The 20,933-nt window shown below is 43.8% G+C and overlaps 1 protein-coding gene across 3 annotated transcripts in view; it reads right to left on the bottom strand.

Moving 5' to 3' along the window:
* Positions 1–46: 46 nt before the first annotated feature.
* Positions 47–20,933, bottom strand: part of scaf11 (SR-related CTD-associated factor 11) — a 42,490-nt gene continuing 21,603 nt past the window's right edge. For all 3 annotated transcript variants that reach the window (XM_084447564.1, XM_084447563.1, XM_084447565.1), the window contains exons 11-14: positions 18,518–20,764; positions 9,834–10,135; positions 1,149–1,268; positions 47–878 (exon numbers count right to left, since the gene is read on the bottom strand). In XM_084447564.1, the coding sequence (XP_084303690.1) occupies positions 783–878; positions 1,149–1,268; positions 9,834–10,135; positions 18,518–20,764 (2,765 nt within the window). In that variant the 3' untranslated portion in view covers positions 47–782. The remainder of the gene's footprint in view (positions 879–1,148; positions 1,269–9,833; positions 10,136–18,517; positions 20,765–20,933) is intronic.

The raw sequence follows: 20,933 nt of genomic DNA, 5'->3' as shown, positions 1-20,933 counted from the left end.
AGAAACAGTCTTGCAACCTAGTTTATTATGAATTATAACATTTATAAATGTTAACTCAGACCATATTAAAGTACATTTTATATTGAATCAAAGACTGAAAATTAACACTCAGGAAGCAGCTTGTTTATTTGCTGCTCTCTAGGTATTTCATACACATACAGGCCAGGCTCTATTTCAATATTATCTGTCCAGACTCACCATAGACTCCACACTGCTGCCAACTGACCTTAACTCCTAAACAAATCAATTTCTTGACACAATCACACATCAATCAGACATTGCTGTAGCCACAGAAACTCAAAGGCAATGCACATTTTCTAAGCTTTCATCTGAATTATCATTATAGAATAAAAAAAAAAAAAAAAACACAAATGAAAAACAATGACAATATTCATTTACCTTAATCAAGGAGGTCCTGGCAGAGATTGGCAGACATGAATCATACCAGCTGACTCCACAAGAAGCGCTCACCTTACCTCAAGCTACAGTACTCTGGACCCCTAATATAGCCCAGTAGTTCCCAAGCCGCATGATCTAAGCAAAATAAAGGGCTCTTGCACTACAATTTCTAATCGATTTCTCTCTTTTTTAAACAAAATATGAAATCTATAGAAAAATCTTCATTCAATGTAAGGTAAGAGATATCAAAAAGTGGCACTCCGGTACTCTTGTAGCATGGAGGCCTGATTACAGCTGGTTGAAATTGCACTTAAGCGGCTGACGAGCAGAGACAGTCCTCACTCCAACTGTGGGCAGGTTTTATTTCTTGCGGACATGTTGTTTTATTTCTTGCGGGCGTGCTTATATTTGTCCACGTAGGCTTTCACCAGGTTGGCCACCTTCCCAGAGTTCACATCTCCACTCTTGCTGTGGCACACCTGAGAAATGAAGACAGATTTTAGCATGAGTGAAAGAGGGTGGGATGAAGTGTCTCTCTTTCAAACACTATGTGTACGTATGTTGTATATGCTCAATGTGATTTAGATAATGGACCCTATTTTACTGGTGTATAGAGCAATGATCAAACTCGGAATACCTAAAATAGAAGAGTAAGCACCTAAAGAAAAGTCTACAGTGTATGTCTCTTTTTTTCTCTGAACAGGACCCCAAAATTTAAATGTAAACATTGTCATAGAAACAACACCCACTTTCTCGACTGCTTTACGGACAATCTCTTTGTACTCCTCCTTTGTGATATCCTTCTTTTGGTAGTAGGGTTTGATGGCCGTCTTCACTTCATTAATAGCCCTCTCCTGAATCTGCAGTTTCTGAATGAGAAATGAGAAGAGAAGACAACCAGATAGAGAACAAGATTGAGAACCAGTATTTAATGTCAAAATCTTCAGACAAATGTAATATCTGGAAATGTGGCATAGAGTGTACTTGTAAGTATTTGAACAGTGATCAGGATACTCTCCAGGATGTAGGCATTGATGTGCCACAGAGGATTGTGTAGAAAACTACTCGAGCAGAACTTCAGAGTCCACCACCACAAAATGCAAACCACTAGTAACCCTGGAGTCAAGGGGCTAAAAAGCACCAAATAGAGCCTTAACAGTTTTGTGACTGTCCTGAGAGGAGATAAACGGGGAGGAGAGAGAACGCAAACCTTTAAAGGATAACGATGGCTTGGGCATGTATGGCTGCCAATTGAATTCATAGATGATGTAACCAGCTGCAGCAGCAGCAGCAATTATAGTAAACTCTTGTTAAACTATAAGTAAACTTCAAGTTTAGAGCAATCTCTTATCTGCTCACATACAACCAAATGGCACCAAACTAAAAGGTCTTTAGGCAACCCGCCACCCCCCAAAAAAACCCAGAGGATCCGACTCTGGTGATATCTGATATCTCAGATCACCTTGGGTGGGCGGCAGACCCTGCCTGATCTTTGACACCCCTGCCATCAAAGGTATTTCATCAACCTGTTTTGACAAACCTGCATGATAGGAGAGCACTGCCACAATCCTCCCTTCTGGTTATACTTATTTCTCAAAGGCAAATCATGGTATGCTCTTCATTTCACTATCATTTGGCTAGTTTTGTTAGGTAATTGATCATTGCAGCACTAGTTGGCTAGCTACACGATAGGATTGTACATACAACAGCCATCCCTTCACACTGTAAACCTCTTCGAAATTCCTCCGAATCTGAATTTCGCAGAGGTTTACAGCGTGAAGGGATGGCTGTTGTGTGTTCGGTGAAATTAGTACCGTTTACAAGTTACAGTTTTGTAATGCAGCGGCGAAAGGACCTATGGTGTTTACAGGATGACTTCAGAGCTTGGTAAGCATAAACCATGTAATTCCTGAACTTGAAATCCACATATATCATACTTTTAACAGTTTTTTGATTGTGACCATAGCTAGCAATGAGCCAGGGTGCGCGCGCCAACGTTATTGACACAGAACTCTGTACTGCACAAAACTGAAATATTTTAACCTGTACTAGTCAGATACATGCCAGGGAAGCCAGGAATAGGGCTAAACATGAAATTCAATGTCCTCATCCTTTAAGTGACATCCCATTCTTAATCCATAGAGTTTAATATGACATCGGCCCACCCTTTGCAGCTATAACAGCTTCAACTCTTCTGGGAAGGCTTTCCACAAGGTTTAGGAGTGTGTTTATGGGAATTTTTGACCATTCTTCCAGAAGCGCATTTGTGAGGTCAGACACTGATGTTGGATGAGAAGGCATGGCTCGCCGCTCTAATTCATCCCAAAGGTGTTCTATTGGGTTGAGGTCAGGACTCTGTGCAGGCCAGTCAAGTTCATCCATACCAAACTTGCTCATCCATGTCTTTATGGACCTTGCTTTGTGCACTGGTGCGCAGTCATGTTGGAACAGGAAGGGGCCACCCCCAAACTGTTCACACAAAGTTGGGAGCATGGAATTGTCCAGAATCACTTGGTATGCTGAAGCATTCAGAGTTCCTTTCACTGCAACTAAGGGGCCAAGCCCAGCTCCTGAAAAACAACCCCAAACCATAATCCCCCCTCCAGCAAACTTCACACTTGCACAATGCAGTCGGACAAGTACCGTTCTCCTGGCAACCACCAAACCCAGACTCGTGAAGCTCGAGTCCTCTAAACTCGAGAAGCATGATTCGTCACTCCAGAGAATGCGACTCCACTGCTCTAGAGTCCAGTGGCTGCGTGCTTTACACCACTGCATCCAACGCTTTGCATTGCACTTGGTGATGTATGGCTTGGATGCAGCTGCTCGGCCATGGAAATCCATTCCATTAATTCTTTTTATAAATGTTATTGTATTTTGTATAGTAGTGTATATTTAAATGGATATACTGAGATTGATTCTGTACGCTGACATGCACTGCTGACATGTTCTCTTGATACCCTGTATTTTATGACTTGTTTCTTCTGTTTTTACATGTGGGGACCACAATGGAAATAAGACTTGCTTTTGGCAAAGCTCTGGCTTTATTGTGTTTTAATCTTTCGGTGATATATATTGTCTATGTTTTTATTGTGGGCAGTTACGCCCTTCTTTATCACCTAATAAACTCAAATCAAAGCACTGTTCTTGAGCTAATCTGAAGGCCATATGAAGTTTGGAGGTCTGTAGCGATTGACTGCAGAAAGTAGGCGACCTCTGCGCACTATGCGCCTCAGCATCCGCTGACCCCGGTCTGTCATTTTACGCGGCCTACCACTTCATGGCTGAGTTGCTGTCGTTCAAAATCGCTTCCACTTTGTTATAATACCACTGACAGTTGACTTGTGGAATATTTAGTAGCGAGGAAATTTCATGACTGGACTTGTTGCAGAGGTGGTATCCTATCACAGTACCACGCTGGAATTCACTGAGCTCCTGAGAGCGACCCATTCTTTCACAAATGTTTGTAGAAGCAGTCTGCATGCCTAGGTGCTTCATTTTATACACCTGTGGCCATGGAAGTGATTGGAACACCTGAATTCAATTATTTGAATGGGTGAGTGAATACCTTTGGCAATATAGTGTATATATATATATATATATATATGTCATCTGTCTATCTGTGGTCAAGGTGTCAGTGTGTGAAATTGGATAACATTCGATCTGATTTCTTGTCTCTAGCTAAAGGTGTGCCCCAAGCCTCAGTGTTGGGTCCTTTCCTTTTCACCATCTATATTAATGATATTGTCTCTGCACTAGCTGGCTGTCCTTCTCATCTATATGCTGTTGATACAGTTTCCTACTGTATTGCGGATACTGTTCAGGAAGCAATTGAGAACCTGCAGCTTTCTTTTAATATGCTGCAAGAAGCTCTCACTAATCTGAAACTAGTCCTTAATCCTAGCAAATCTAAGTGAGTGCTGTTTTCTATCTGTTTAGATAATGATAGGCTTCATTTATTAATGGCTAATGGCTTGCGTATTGAGAGAGTCAATGAGTACAAATATCTTGGTCTGTGGCTGGATGATAAACTCTCATTCAAGTTTCATGTAGACAGTCGAGCCTCTAAGCTGCGGCAGAAAATTGGCTTCCTGTACAGAAACCGTTCTAGCTTTCCTATGTTTAGCAGGAAGAGAATTGTTCAAGCTGTCTTCCTACGAGTATTAGACTATGGTGACAATCTATAGACATGCTTCCGTGGCTACCCTGAAACCCCTAGACTCTGTCTACCACTCCGGCCTAAGATTTATTACGGTTGATGGATATGACACCCACCACTGTGTTCTTTATGATGAGGTAGGCTGGTCTCTTTTCTCTGTAAGGCGTAACTATCACTGGTATTTGTTTATTTTCAAAGCCATTATAGGTAAACCTCCACTATTCATCTCGTCTCTGTTGGACTGAAGCCTTGGTACCTACCAAACCCGATCAAATGATCGGTTTGTTTTCAGGGTTCCTCGTGTGCATTCTGAACTCGGTAGATCTGCTTTTGTCCATGATGCTTCTTATACCTGGAATACTCTACAACAGATTCTAAAGCTTGAGGTACTTCCTTCAGTCGCAGAGTTTAAATCCATGGCTCTTGGCATTTGTACTTCGACCTGTAACTGTTTAAAATTATTATTATTATTATTATTAGGGCCCGAGCACTGGCGGTGCGAGGCCCTATTGAAACTCGAAGGATTATTATTCTCCTTCTCCTTCTCCTTCTTCTCCTTCTCCTTTACTCCAAACAAATGCCTTTTAGGCGGCCTGAACATCGATGAAAACGGATGAAACTTTGCAGATACGTCAGTCCCGGTGAAAAATTTGATAATTCATGGGTGACGGAAATGGGCGTGGCAAAACGGCTCAAGAGCGCCCCCTGGAAAGTTTCAAATGGCGAGCCCCACCTTTCAGTTTGATGTAGGCGAACGAAATTCGGAGGGCATATGTATTTCATCGAGCCACACTAAAATGTCTCTTAGAGCTGTACCCAACATGCAACAGGAAGGCCGCCATTTTGCTTTTAATGTGCCATTTTGTCCTTGTTTTGACCATTTCCATGCCTCGTATTTCAACGAACTCCTCCTACAGATTGCATCCGATCAACTTCATACTCAGTCAGCTTCATCTTAAGCCCTTTGTGATCAAAAGTTATCAAGAAAATTGAGTTTTCACCAAACACCCTTGCCGTGGCGCCCCGCCAAAGTTTGACATTTCGCCATAAAACACGATGTCCTCATAACTTCTCCATACATTATCCGATTTGTCCGATATATCTCACGCTTCATGACGGTTCTGTCCTGAACACATCTATGTGTCAGTATTGCGTCATACTTATAGCGCCACCTATTGGTGAAACAGGAAGTCCTCATAACTCCTCCATACATTATCCGATTTGTCCGATATAGCTCACGCTTCATGACGGTTCTGTCCTGAACACATCTATGTGTCAGTATTGCGTCATACGTATAGCGCCACCTATTGGTGAAACAGGAAGTCCCCATAACTCCTCCATACATTATCGGATTTGTCCGATATATCTCACGCTTCATGACGGTTCTGTCCTGAACACAGCTATGTGTCAGTATTGCATCATACTTATAGCGCCACCTATTGGTGAAACAGGAAGTCCTCATAACTCCTCCATACATTATCCGATTTGTCCGATTTATCTCACGCTTCATGACGGTTCTGTCCTGAACACATCTATGTGTCAGTATTGCGTCATACTTATAGCGCCACCTATTGGTGAAACAGGAAGTCCTCATAACTCCTGCATACATCATCCGATTTGCACCAAATTGCTGACGCTTCATGAAGGTCACCTTCTGAACACATCTATGCGTCGGTATTGAGTAACACTTACAGCGCCACCTACTGGTGAAACAGGAAGTACTCATAACTCCTACATACATTATCCGATTTACTCCAAATTGCTCATGCTTGATGAAGGTCGCATCTTGAACACATCTGTAGGTCAGTATTGCGTCATACTTACAGCGCCACCTACTGCTTACAGGAAGTCCTCATAACTCCTACATACTTTGTCCGATTTACACAACATTTCTCACACTTCATGAAGGTACTTTCCTGAACACATCTATGCGTCGGTATTGAGTCACGCTTAGAGCGCCACCTACTGGTGACAGGAAGTTTCTGTCAGTACTGGACACCGAAATAGCACACCCTTTAACGGCGCCACACCCCGACCCGCGTGGGGTGCGAGGGCCCGCTCACTGCTGCTCGCAGCACTAGTTGTATATTGTATTTGTTCTGTTATTTGTATCTGTGTGAACTCGTCAACACTGTAAATGAGGGAAACCTCATAATGAGATGGTTCCATATGAATTTCACAATTCTAGTGTAAAAATTGGTGCCAGAAAATATATCTTAATGTGAGTTTTAAGTGCATTTGAAATATAATGGTGGCATAATGGCACTTCTATTAGGCTTACAATTCCAGCAATGTATTATTAATGAAAGTAATACTTAAAATACACCTCTACTGTACTGTAGCAGTGTTTGGAATATAATAGTAATATACTACAAATATACTTTTATTATATTGGATCATACCGCAAATAACCTTTAATATTATTTCAAACACAGTGGTGATGTATAAAAATATACTAAAACTGGGTATACAAATCACCCTTTTAATTAGTGTACTTAAGGTTGTAAAAACAAAAAGCACAGTAAAGTACACTAAAGTAGTGCTTGGGTACTCCTTCTGTACTACTGTAACTACACAAATAGTTGGGCCAATTTAACACAAACTTGTGTAATAAAAGTATATTTAGTACATTACTTTACATATATTTTATTTTTTCACTTGGGTGTGTGCATTAATGCACACTTTCAGCTTCAATTCTGCTATTTTTCCCCAACCATTTGACAAGCACTGGCCTCGATACTGTATACAGTGTGTCTGAATCAGGTTCAGTTTTACCCAAAAGTCATTTTGTGATCAGGTCCTGTCATTCTCAGGTGCATTCAGGTTCAGGTCTATGCTTAATGAAAATGGGTAAGTTTGTTTCAGCACAAATACATTGGCCATGTACATTGGTCTATGGATTGCAAACTTCAGACAGTCATCGCTTGTACCATATGTAATGTTAATCTGACAAAATACTTCTTGCACTCTAAAATGGATGAACTATGTACAAACAGGCCAAATTTGTGAAATGGTTCATCCAGTATGGATGAGCATATCCTCAGATTTAAATTGACATACTGCATTTTTCAAATCCAAAGTAGAGGAGTGCAGAGCCAAAACAACAAAAGTGTCACCGTCCAAATACTATTGCTGTTAACTGTATATCTTGGTGATGATCTGTGCAGAAATTAGAATAGCAACTGCAGTGGTCACACACTTTTGGTAATCTAAAGAAAAACATTGTTACTCTAGCTGGGAAAAGAAAGACGCTGGAGCTTCTTTATGAACTACTTTCATAAATGAGTGGATGGTCTCAATGTTCACATTCATTTACATTCTACCAGACTAGTTCCAAATCCTATCACTATTTTAAATCTCCATTAATTCTGAGACCTTTACATTATGTGGTTTGATATCCTTTTTGATCCCTGATATCCAGTTGTGGTGGTGACCCACCTTCTCCTTTTTGGAGCTGTCGGCGGCATGGGCCTTGCTGTGCTGGCCTGGCTGGGTAGTGGAGGATGGTAAGGCCTGGCCAGACAGAGGCTGAGCTGTGTGGGCACTGCCAGATTTGGTTGGGTTGGGCAGAAAGGGTGCTTTTCCATGGCTGCCCATCATCTAAGGATTAACACCAGGAGCAGGGCACTCAGGATGTTTTCCAAAGCTACTTTGTTTTATATATCTTTGACATTCCTCTGATACCATACATAAGATATGAAACATGTACCATATTGTACAATGGCTATAATGTTACCCACACTGAGAGGAGAAGTGAAAAGTGTGTTTGGGGGGCAGGGCTTGGTATTGCGAAGTCATGATATGAAATGATCACAGTACTGTACATTTTGTTATATGACGATAACCAAAATTCAGAGATCTGACACAATTTTTTAGGAGTATATTCCCCTCAAAAGATAATCAGTTTTTTGACAATTACCTCCTAATAAAGAGGCAATGTCCAGCTCTAATTGTTAATACTTTCATCAGGTTTACCAGTTATAAAGACAGACCATGCAGCTAGTTTGATTCAACGCTGTCTTGATTAATCAGCTTGTGTGTTGATTACATTTGAGTCCTGGTGTAATAGAGCAGTGGCCCCTACCTTTTTGGTGCCATGGCACACCTGAATAAGTTCCAAAATTCTATGGCACACAAGTCGATCTAAAGCAGTCACAAGAAAACCACATCATAAAACTCATGATGCCATGACCCTTACAGTCAAATGGACATGACTAATATGAGCCAACAACTAGAGGAATGAGGAGGACACATCTATTGGGATATCCTAAAGTAAATATCTATTAAAAGCCTACAAAACATTTACAGATCTCCTTGTGAATAGCCAAGGAGATAAATGCTGGTGTCAGCTGCTGAAGATCGGTGATAAGATTGGTGATGAAATCTGTGATGAAATTTTGGCAACTTTGATTACAGGATGTGCTTAACCTGTTTTATGTGAAACATTTAGCTTCCTTTTCAAAGAATAGTGTTCGACTTGAACTGGCACGCCACATGCGTAAAAAAAAAAGTTATTTTCAGAGGCTGCAGAAAGTGAGTTACGTTTGCTATGCTTAGGCCTACAATATTATGTTAACCTATCATTGGGTTAAAATCAAGAAAATCTATTTTCAAGGTTTTAATATAATCACGACAAATTCTTACATTTGCTCACTTTGCATTTTTACATCATTAAACACTGATAAGATTATAGAAACAAAGTACTTAGTTTTTCACTGGCCTACATTTAATGAAAACTTTGGCACACCTGAGGTTGCTTCAGGGCACATTATGTGCTGTGGTGGACTACACTATATCAGAGGATGGAATTTATTTGTTAAAATCTGTCATGACATTGTCAATTTTAAGAGACAGCCTCAGTTTAATGTAAGTTTTATGTTTGTTTCATATGCACAGGTTGTGATAAAATGCCATTTCTGTAGCTACAGAGTTTAGCAAAGTAGTATGGGCTTTGGGAATGTTGGGTCTCCCACCAGTCACGTGAGTGAGCTGGTGCCACCCACAGGAGTCCCTGATAAAAGTCTAAATATTGTCTGACAACTGATCTAAGTGTGATGCACTGGATCGCTACTAAAGCTTGGAGAATCCATTCAGAATCATGAAAAATAGAATTGTGATACACAGCTGAATCTATTTTTTCCCATCCCTATTAGGGGGGACAGAGACACAACCTTATTGCTGAGACGTGGGATGACATGTCTAAGATCCCGGAAAAAAAGCTGATTCAATTCCTTGTCTAGCAAAAATTGAATTGGAATATGCAGTCTGTCCTTACCTGTGTGGTACGACTATCTGGCTGGGCGGCAATCAGACTGCCATGCTGCATGGGGGGGGGTGGTGGAGGAGGAGGTGGAAGGCCCTGGGCAGCCACAGCAGGAACTTGCAAAAGAGGCACCGCGGAGTGGAGGTGCATGGGGACCTGAGGGGGCATTCCATACGGGGCTGCTGTTTGCAGACTGACCGGCAGACCTTGTGGACCATGGGGGTAATGGAGCACATTCAACTGTGGGCGCATCACATTCAGAGGGACTGAAGCTTCGCTCGGTGCTTGGGGAGCCAGCTCATCTTTAGAGGGATCTACAAAAGCAATAACATAATATAATACATGAGAAAGATATAGCCTAAGCCCACACACAACAAGAGGTGTTCTGAATTATACAGTGACCAGGAAATTAGATTAGGATTGAATAGGTTTGCATGCGACCGTTATTCCATTAATAGTCAGAATAATCGCAAATTCAGAACATACTCACTTCTTAATGTCCAAACCTACCTAACGTTGGCCGGCAGGCAAACGGAACATGTGGTCAGAGCTTCTCTATCTAACTTAAAGCACCACACAAGCGCAATGGCTTAAAAAATGCATTAAATTTTGCAGGTACTCAATGGCTAAACTTATATGAAGTCATAACCCAACTTGCAGGCGCTAGGCTATTTCTGGAGGATGGATGAACATGGAATGATGAAGAAACACACCACTCGCTTCGCCCGCCAATTTGTTGTACTGTATTTCAAAACTATTGAATTTCACAATAAAATGGCCGCATTTCCAGCCGCCGTTGGCATGTTATAGACATAAGCTGCTGACCGTGGTCTCTCATCTCCCTACAATCTTCCCGATCCCTCTCTCTGTCTATCAATCCATCTCTAGTCTTTCTTAATATTTCATATTCGTTTCAACATCCCACTCTGTTAAGGCTATTACGCTGGGTGTCACAATTTCGATTCAAAATCGAAAACTCATCGAAATGGACGTTCGATTTCTATCATCAAAATCAAAAGAAGGATCTCGATTTGATTCTCCCAGTGTTTTTTCCTCCCCATACCGCGTGCCAGACAAATCAAGCGATGCGGGTAAAAAGTAAACGAGTAAGATGTACTTGCTCATCAGATATGTTTTTGTTGGAGCCAAACTAGTTGGGAAAGGTAGTTACAGGTTTTCGATAAATTCAATTAAACAAGGTGCTTATTGGAAACTAGGGTTGCGAAGGGGCGGAAAATTTCTGGTAAATTTCCGGAAACTTTCCGGAAATTTACCATGGGAAGTTAAGTTCGGGAATTTTATTTTAAAATGTTGACCTTTTTTGTAGCCTATAACAGCTTTTTTCAATATTTTTGATTTAAATTTTATATACTTATTTTAGGATTTTATCCCGTTTTCATCCAATTTGGTCATGACAGTGTCCAGTTACCCCCTACTAACTGTTGAGGATTCATCACAAAACCCGGACGGTTGGCAATGTGAAACGGAGGGACAACTCGACTATCTCAGCTCGCAAATGTAGGTCCAACACTAGACAGGGTTGCTGTTCTGTGAAAAACTCTCTAGGCGAGATTAAACTAACCACCCTCGGGGAGCGGAGGCCCAATAGGCCGCTCCCTCTGGGGTCCGACCATACTTGGCTCTGACGAGACCACTGGTTTCTAGTGGGCAGCTGCACCCGAATACAATGTATTATACCGCTACACCACCGCAGGCCCCTATAACAAGGAACTTAACTATAGCCTAGTTGGGGAAAAACTGCAATTCTAGATCTTGCATGATCTTGGTTAAAACAACCTGATTTAATGAAAATTCAGTAGAATTTCAACCCTGTACTGTGCATTCATCCATCTCATGCACTAGCATCCTTCACACCAAGAGAGTCGTAGAATCCAAGTCCTACTCTCAAATAGATTTAGCAAAAAATCTTTTTTTTTATTTGTTTGAGAAATGTTTGCCTGCATGTGTGCTTATGACAAAACAAAATGTTTACATTTATGTCTGCTTATGACTAGGTAAATACAGTTGGTATAAATAACCCCAAAATTCCCAGTTTATTCCGTCAATTCCCATAAATTCCTGTTAATTCCCTTAAATTCCTGTTAATTCCCATGGAAAGTTTCCAACTTTGAATATTCCCGTAATTTTGGAACCCTATTGGAAACATTCGATCATTTTGGAAAGTACTGGTGCATGCATGGAGGAAATATTACTCGAGGGAGTTCATCTGAGGAGGACCGAGAGAGAACATTATCCTACATAAGATATTGTGTACAAGTAGCCTCATTGCTGAGACTAAAATCAGGAACAAAGTAAAACACAGCCAGCTAACCTTTGCTAGTGCTGTAGCTAGTCATAGTTCTCCAGCCAAACAAATGGAATAGAATAGCTGGCTAGCTTACGTTAAGAAGCTAGCTAGCTAGCAAGCCATTTGGCTGTAGACTATGCTAGCTATATCTAACTAGCTCACTTATAGCTAATGTTAGCTAACTGTTTTACTTTGTTACTGATTTCAGTTCCAGCAACTAGGCTAGAGTAAAGACTCCTTGTTAGCTAACATTAGCTGTGTTTTAGATCATTTTTGCATGATACACTAATGGTATAATTCAAAAGGTTTAGTACTAGCTAATCATTAGCTAGCCTAGCCAATGTTGAGTGGGCTACAGCTAGAGATGGCATGTGAAGTTCAAAGTGAAGTGAAAGCATTTTTTTTCGATCTGGAGTGGGGACCTTTGTTGGTCTTTACCAATCAAGATAGCTTTGATAGCCTAACAATGGCATTGAGTGCTTAAGCCGTCCCATGGGACCTTAATTCTGAAAAAATATGTACGGTAGTCCATTTTTCTTTATTCACTTCAGCTGCCATATTGGTCAGTGTGACGTGGTATGGATGCGGAAGTGCCCGTTGACTCCAATGTTAAAAGTTCACTATAAAACATGACTTCAAGAACCAAAATAGTCAAAATAACAGGCTGAATATACTATCGGGATTGCCAACTCATCATTACCAGACTCCGATTGTTTTTCACTGCCATAGTTTTCGCGTTTGGAAATACATGGAAGTGAATGAGCCATAGTCAACTGTCAGCTGCTAATGTGCCATGACCATCACATACAATGTTTGTCAATTTAAAACATAATTTTGCAAGTCAAGAAAGTCGCAGTTTGTCGTAATACTGAGAACAAGTTGAAATTTATTAAAAGAGGTGAAAATCATTATTAGTCTGGCCATGTTGAGATCTGCAAAATACTTTTCAGCGCTTTCTGTGTTCTGTAACCTTAACGGGAATCATAGCCTACTTTCTAGCTAAGGTTGACTCAACTGTTATCAAAATCATCCTTAACGTCAACTAAATTAGTAATATTATATAGGGCCTAGCCTACTATAAATTAATAGCCATCAGCTAAAATTATGGCAAATTAATTAGTACTCACATTGGCTTTTGCGTTTGAGGGGGAGGAGGAGGGTGTATGCTACCTGACCAGCCAAGGCGCTGTTTGTGGGGAGCCTACTGTACATGATATCATCCGCGGCCGACAGCAGTACGGGGCATAGTACAGTACGGGGCTATCAAAACCTCATATAGATGTATCGTTTGTGACTCATGTCTAGGGTTGCAAGGGGCAGAAAATTTCCGGACATTTTCCAGGGGTAGTTAAGCTCGTGAATTTTGGAAATGTTGACGTTTTTTTGCAGCCTACATTATAACAGCTTTTTTTTCAAAAATGTTTTATTTTATACATGTATATCATTATTTTAGGATTTTATTCAGTTTTCATCCAATTTGGTAGCCAATTGACCCTGACCTTATGTCCAGTTACAACCTACTAACTGTTGAGGATTCGTCACACATCCCAGCCAGTTGGCAATGTGAAAGGGAGAGAACTCCTTCACTCTCAGCTCTCAACCGTAATTCCAACACCAGACAGGGATGCTGTCTGGCAAACTCTCAAGTCAAGAACTAACCACCCTCGGGGAGCAGTGGCGCGATAGGCCGCTCTGGGATCCGGCCATGCTCGGATCTGAAGAGACCACTGGTTCCCGGTGAGCAGCTGCACCGGAACACAATGCATTAGACCACTACACCACCACAAACCCTATAGCAGGGAACTTAAATGTAGCCTAGTTGGGGAAAATGCAATGCAATTCTAGATCTTGGTTATGATTACGTGTGAAAATGCAATGCAATTCTAGATCTTGGTTATGGTTAGGTGCGCATGCGTGCTGGAGCAAGTGGGGAAAGGCGTTTAAAGATCATATTACAGAGGCTAAAGACCACGTATTTGAAAACCACAACAAGGCCTCGCTCTGGGGAATCACAACTGTCGATTCATAAAATCAGATTGATGAAAACAACCGATTAGTGGCCGAAAATAGATTTTTAGAAACTGCATTCTTGGTGCCCCGACCACCGCCATTACATGGATATACTGGCTCGCGCTGGATTTTAAATTTCTTCTACATGCCTCCGAACTACACCAAAGTGATCTCGGTGAGTCAAATGTCTTATAATATGTCGTAAATAAGGTCCAGGTTGTCAAAAACTAGCATTGTCCTTTAAGCACAAGAGCTTAAAGCACGGTTCCAGCGCAAAACACAAGAAGTCCTGTGACAAATGTTTGTTGACGAAGGCTCCTGGCTCCATTACTCAGGCTTTTGTTTGACAACATGCTGCTGGCCGTGCTGTTCAAGAAGCAGAGCTGACCATCAAATTGAACACCGCCTACACCATCGCCAAAGAGGAGCGTGTGTTCACTAAATTCAAGCCCATGCTGCTGCTGCTTAAAAGGAATGGTATTGGGGCACCCTGGTGGCTCGGTGGGCTGGGGTGTGTCATGCTGGTCCTTGCTGCGGCCTCATAGGTTCAGGTCTGGCCCACGCCCTTTGCTGCATGTCTTCCCCTCTGTCTCTCCCACCTTTCCTGTCTGTCACCTACACTGTCCTGTAGTAGTGAAGCAGAAATGCCTTAAAAATATATGAACATGACCTATGCAAACGATACGGCATGTGCCAACATAATCTGTCATGTTGATCCTTCCTGTGTCCTTGGCGCAGTGTGAAAGGGGGTTCTCCACACAGAAGTGCACCAAGTCGGACATCAGATCAGCATTAAAGGCCAACACCGTGGAAGATCTGATTCGAATCAGTGTCAAGGGTTCTCCTTTGGAGATGTTTGATGCCTCAATCTCAATGAAGAGATGGATGGAAGAGGGACAGAGAGCCAGGAGGCCAAATTTTAAATCTTGGCACCAGGACATTGTGTAAAGGCCCAGATCTCACACACACACACACAATGCAGGAGAGGAGGGTAGAATTAAAGAGCTGAATCCATGGAACTGGAGGACACATTTTGTGCTGATGTTAATGCCAGAGGAGGTTTGGAACTCAATTATTGAGTCAGAAGAGCGTTGGCGATTTTTATGCACTATTCGCCTCAGCACTCGGTGACCCCGCTCTGTAACTTTACGTGGTCTGGTAGTTCGTGGCTGAGTTGCCGTGGTTCCTAAATGCTTCCACTTTGCAATAATACCACTTACAGTTGATCGTGGAATATCTAGGAGGGAAGAAATTTCACAAACTGACTTTTTGCAATGGTGGCTTCCTATTACAGTACCGTGCTGGAATTCAGTGAGCTCTTTAGAACGATCCATTCTTTCATAAATGTTTGCAAAGGTAGAGTGCATGGCTAGGTGCTTGGCAATGGGACTGATGGCCCTTTCCACCAAAGTAACTCTGGTTCGTGAACCGGTTCGATTCAGAATTCTTGGAACCTTGGTTCTGTCTAGGGAACGGGTCCGCGTTTCAACCAGTTTTGAGCGGAACCGTTGTACGTCATCAGCTTGGAGATATAGGCATGTATAAAGTTGTTTAGGTGGTGTCACAAATGTGGCTTGCGTAGTCATCACACTATTGTTTTAGGGATTGTCAATTATATAATTTGTATAAAGTCAGTTTGATGGCTGGTTATTCAGATAGTTGGCACTTAGCATCGAGAGAATGAGATCATTCACACTTGGGAGCCTTCCCGGCACACATTTACACATAGCTGAAGCGGTCGATTACCACTGTTATCATCAAATCTTGCAAATCTATAGACCACGCCGCGATATCATCACGGTTTGTGCTGAAAAACCTACTATTTTTTTGTGCCGGTTAGGAACCAACTTTGGGCTTACCGAACTCATTTATTTTTGGTCGAAATGCTTGGAACCGTTCAAAATTAGGTTCACGAACCGGCACAGAACCGGTTCCTTCTTGGTGGAAAAGGGCTGTCAATGAAACATCTGAATTCAATGATTCAGAAGAGTGTCCCAATACTTTTGTCCATATAGTGTATGTAGCCTATATATTAGGGTTGTATCCGACTCTGAATTTTGTCAGTCAATTCGGATTCGCCTGTACAAACCAGACATTTGACGATTCGTTCCTCTTTTTTGTTTTCATAGGCTGAGGGGAGACTGCGGGAATTGGGACAGCTCTGGGACAGTCAGACGTTTAACTCAAACTCGCAGGCAGCACAATAGACTTGCCTCAGTTTTCGGTGTTACTGACAGCTCCTCTTTCCCCCACCCCCCAGTCGACGCGCCATGCACCAACCTCACCGCCCCACCCTCTCAGCTTCCCCCCTCCTCCACACATCACACCCTATCCCACTTTTCTCCCCTCTCCCCCAAAGAGGTCCTCAACCTTGTAACATCTAGCCACCCCACCACGTGGTCCCTTGACCCTGTCCCCTCCACTCTCCTTCAGTCTGCTGCACCTGAACTCCTCCCCTTCCTGACCCCCCTCATCAACGCATCTCTTGTATCAGGATTCTTTCCCTCCGCTTACAAGACTGCCAGTCACCCCCTCTCCTGAAGAAATCCATCTCTCGACCCTTCTAATGTCAAAACTACAGACCGGTTTCCGTTTCATCCTTTCTATCGAAAACACTTGAACGTGCCATCTTTAACCAACTATCCTCGTATCTCCACCAGAATGACCTCCTAGACCCCCACTAGTCTGGGTTCAAGGCTGGCCACTTTCCAGAGACCGCCCGCCTTGCAGTGATGGAGTCACTCAATGCCACAAGAGCAAACTCTCTTCTGTCCTGATACTCCTAGACCTGTCAGCAGCATTTGATACGGTAGACCACCAGATCCTCCTCTCCACCCTCGAGGACAAAGGCGTCACTGGCTCTGCATGTTCCCTGTTTGCATCCTACCTGATGGGCCGCTCCTACCAGGTGACAGAGAGGGTCAATGTTGGAACCGTGTAATGTGACTACGGGGGTTCCACAAGGGAACCTCCTTTTTTCCCTCTACATTAGATCCCTGGGCTCTGTCATTCGCTCGCATGGCTTCTCCTATCACTGCTGTGCCGACGACACCCAATTGGTCCTGTCAGTTCCCCCATCTGACACACAAACGGAGACACGCATAGCTAGATGCTTGGCTGACATCTCGGAGTGGATGGCGACACATCACCACAAGCTCAACCTGAACAAGACTAATGGTGCGTTCCAGGCAACCCGTAACTCGTGTTTTCCCGACCTCCTACGCGTGAAAATGCTCTGGAATGGCAGTCAAACCCGTAACTTCCCACCCAGCAACTGGGAGTACATCGATCTGTACGGGTTCACGGGTGGGAAGTTACGGGTTTGACTGCCATTCCAGAGCATTTTCACGTGTAGGAGGTCGGAAAAACACGAGTTACGGGTTGCCTGGAACGCGCCATAAGCTCCCGTTTCTCCCGGGGAAGAGCTGCCCGCACCGCAACCTGGCCATCACCATTGAAGACACAGTGGTGACGCTGAGTCGGACTGCGAGGAATATGGGTATGACCCTGGATGACCAACTGAGTAGCAGTACGCAAGCTCATAGCCTTGAGTACCTCGCGCTAGCGTAGCTTGCGTTGACTATGAATGGGGCCTTAGTCACTTGTTTTAGAAAGGAGATGAACTTGTGAGTTCTGGCAAGAAGTAGTACATTGGCTTTTCCTACATCAAATGCAATTATTGTTAGTTGTTTTGGATAAAAGCGTCAGCTAAATTACTTTAATGTAATGTACCAGTGTTACTCTGTGTTTGGGCATCCAGTCATTACTTTTCCACCGCCGCATCGTTGTTTTCCGCCCCACCATTGTTTGACCCATTTACCCAAGGGCTTTATTGATTGTTCTTTTAGAGAATGTATGTACAGTATAATGTCACTTTTAAAGTAATGTTTTAGCAGAGCTCTTAATGTTTTTGCCATCGTCCCAGAACTGTCCCGAAACCATCTCGAAGCATATTGTGTTGCCTTTGTGCATGAAATGCGCTATACATTGAAATACAATGTAAGCCGTCCTGAAATGGATGTGGACCGTTCCGAATTTAAAATCTTTTAAGTTTTTCTACATTATCACAGACCTGCGAACCTTGAATAAAGTCTTGGAATACCACCCATTAAGCGGGGGTCTGGGGGTCATCCCATGCATGTACTGTATTCCTCCCCCATTGAATTTTGAGCAATTAGGGTAATTAATCAAACTTGGGATGGGATGACGCACTCAGTGCACAGAACGACTTTTATAATGGATTGTCCATAACCCCCAAATACACAAGAACCCTTACGCCTGGGTTAGATTTCACCTATGTAAACAATTAACCATAACATTATGGTAGCGATCAGTGGGTACAGACAGATACTAGGTGGCACCAAGTAAGGATTCTCACCTGCTGCTGGCTGCTCCTCCTCTTGCCTGGTCCAGCCTCCTCCTCCACCTCCCCCTCGCTCCCTTCTGGAGTAATAGCTCTGCACGTCAGCCGGCAGCGTTCTCCTCACTGCCCAGCTGGAGGCTGACGACCAACCAGATCTGTCCAGGGCTGACTCACCCATTTCTGCCTCTTTCCTACGGCCACCTCGGTTCTCATTGAAACGGCTGTATGCATCGCTCCCTGAATTGTTGGCTGTCCCTGAGAAAGTGTTTCTTGGCTGCCAACGGTTTTCCATCTGCTCCCCCTGCTGGTTGGAAGTACGGTAGCACCCCTGTCCCAGGCCTCGTCCACGCTCCGAGCTAGCCCAGCCCCCCTGCACACCACCGCGGTCTCCTCGATCTTCCCAGCGATTATTTCCAACCGTTGACGCGGTCTCACGGCCTCTGGCATCGGCATCCTCTCTGGTCTTTTCAAGAACCCAGTCTGGATCGTTTGACCGGCTCCGATCTGGTGACGTCCCCCCAAAGCTGCCGTTTTCATAGCGGCTCTTCTCTCTCTCTGGGAAATTCCTCTGAGAGTCACCGCCACTTGCCTGACCTGCCCTCCACCCATCCCCACCCCAGCGGTCCTTCCTCCGACTTGGTGACTGGGCACCAGATGTGGGCTGTTCAGGGGAGGCTCCACGTCTGTGGGATCTTGTTCTGGACCTGGATCTAGAACTGGACCGAGATCTGGATCTGGAGACGCTTCTAGACCTAGACCGCTTCCTGCTCTTCCTCTCACGACACCGCTCTCTCCTGGACGAGTCCCTCTCACTGTCCCTCTCCCTATCCCTATCCCTGCTGCGGGGACAAGAGTGGTAACTGGGAGGAGAGCTGCCGACTCGTTCCCTTGTTTGCTCTTGAGAGCCAGAGCGTGACCTCCGGGATGAGTCTTGTCTGGACTCTCTCTTTGGGGACCAGGTGGTGGTGGGGGAGTGGAAACGAGACCTGCGCTGTCTACCATTCCTTCTGTCTTGACTCTCCTTTCCGCTTGAGCCTTCTGGCTCCCACTGACCCCCATTTCTTTCCTCTAGCACATCCAGGCTGGTGGATGCAAGGTGCATTACATTAGCCGGACTTCTTCTTTCTGTCTGTGGAGTCACAGTCACGTTATTGCTGTGCTCACCACTAGGTAAACCACAGTCCATCAGTACAACATTGGTGTCATCCTTGGATTGATTGTCCTCTTTGGTCCTGAACTCGGAGCTCTTGCTCGTCTCATCTTGTAAATTGTGAATAATTGTGTTTTCAGATGCATTCTCTTCTGAGGCCCCTTGAGCTTTCAGGGTGATGTTAGGAACCATCTCGGCATTCCCCTCCTCTGTTGAAGCTTCATCTTTTGCTTTCACCTCCTCTGAGTCTTCAGTGACCTCCATGACAGACGTGTCCTCCTCCTGTTCCTCCTCCTTGTGTTGACCAGAATGCAGAAGCTGGGGACTCTCCAATGGCTGTTCTGGGGAGCTGGAATGAGGTGATGAATTCATTTTTTTGCGGTCTTCAATCTCTCCACAAGAAACTGGGTCCTGATGATCTTCTTCACTCTGGCTCTCAGAGGACATTCCCGGGCTATTTATAGATGCTTTTGATGGTGGAGATTGAATCTCTTCACTCTCTTTTTCCTTCTCTACCTGTTCTTGTTCCTCTAAGAGATTGACTCCCTCGTCTTTGACTGGCTGGCTCCTTATCTCATCCTGCTCCTGTCCTTCATCACTGAACAACGGTGCAGGACTTTGTTCTTCATTGCTGGCACTGTAACTCTTTTGCCCTGGCCCTGGGGTTGCTTCAACATCTGAGTTCTCTGACCCCAAGCTGTTCTCCTCTCTCTCTTTCTCCTCCCTCAGCTCCGTCTCCTCCTCAGCTTCCTCTTCCTCCTCACTGGGTGTTGGGCTGCTGAGGACTCTGGGACTGGCCTTCCTTCTACCGGGACCTTTCCTCTTGCTGTCTGACTTCCGGTTGGCTGCCTGTTTTCCCTTCCTCTTAGTGGCCACTGGAGAGGATCTGCCTGGTTGGGTAGACTGGTTTGCAGATGAATCTGAGTCCGTCGAGTGTGAGTGTGACGATGCAGGTTCTTGAGTCGGAGCCTGTTCCAGGATTTTGCTGTTTCGACCAGAGCGCCTGGAAGTGGACTCAGTCTGTTTGGCCGGGGCTCTGGAGCCCGATGCCCGACCCCCTTTCTTCCCCCCTCCTTTAGGGCAGGTGACTGCACAAACTCGCCCCTGAAAGACTGTGGGACGATATATAGAAGTTTGACACAAACTGAACTGAATAACAGTTAATACATAAAAAATATACCCATAAGGGAAATATTCCAAGTCTTTTGAAAAATCTAGTTATTAATCGTTACATTAACAATGTAAATCCTGGGGCTTTAAGTTCAGCAACCTACAGGTGCA

This window comes from Borostomias antarcticus, assembly GCF_949987555.1.
Source record: "Borostomias antarcticus genome assembly, chromosome: 13".
In the NCBI taxonomy this organism is placed as follows: Eukaryota; Metazoa; Chordata; class Actinopteri; order Stomiiformes; family Stomiidae; genus Borostomias; species Borostomias antarcticus.
Note: the sequence above shows the minus strand (reverse complement) of the source record. Positions and strands in the feature narration are given on the sequence as shown.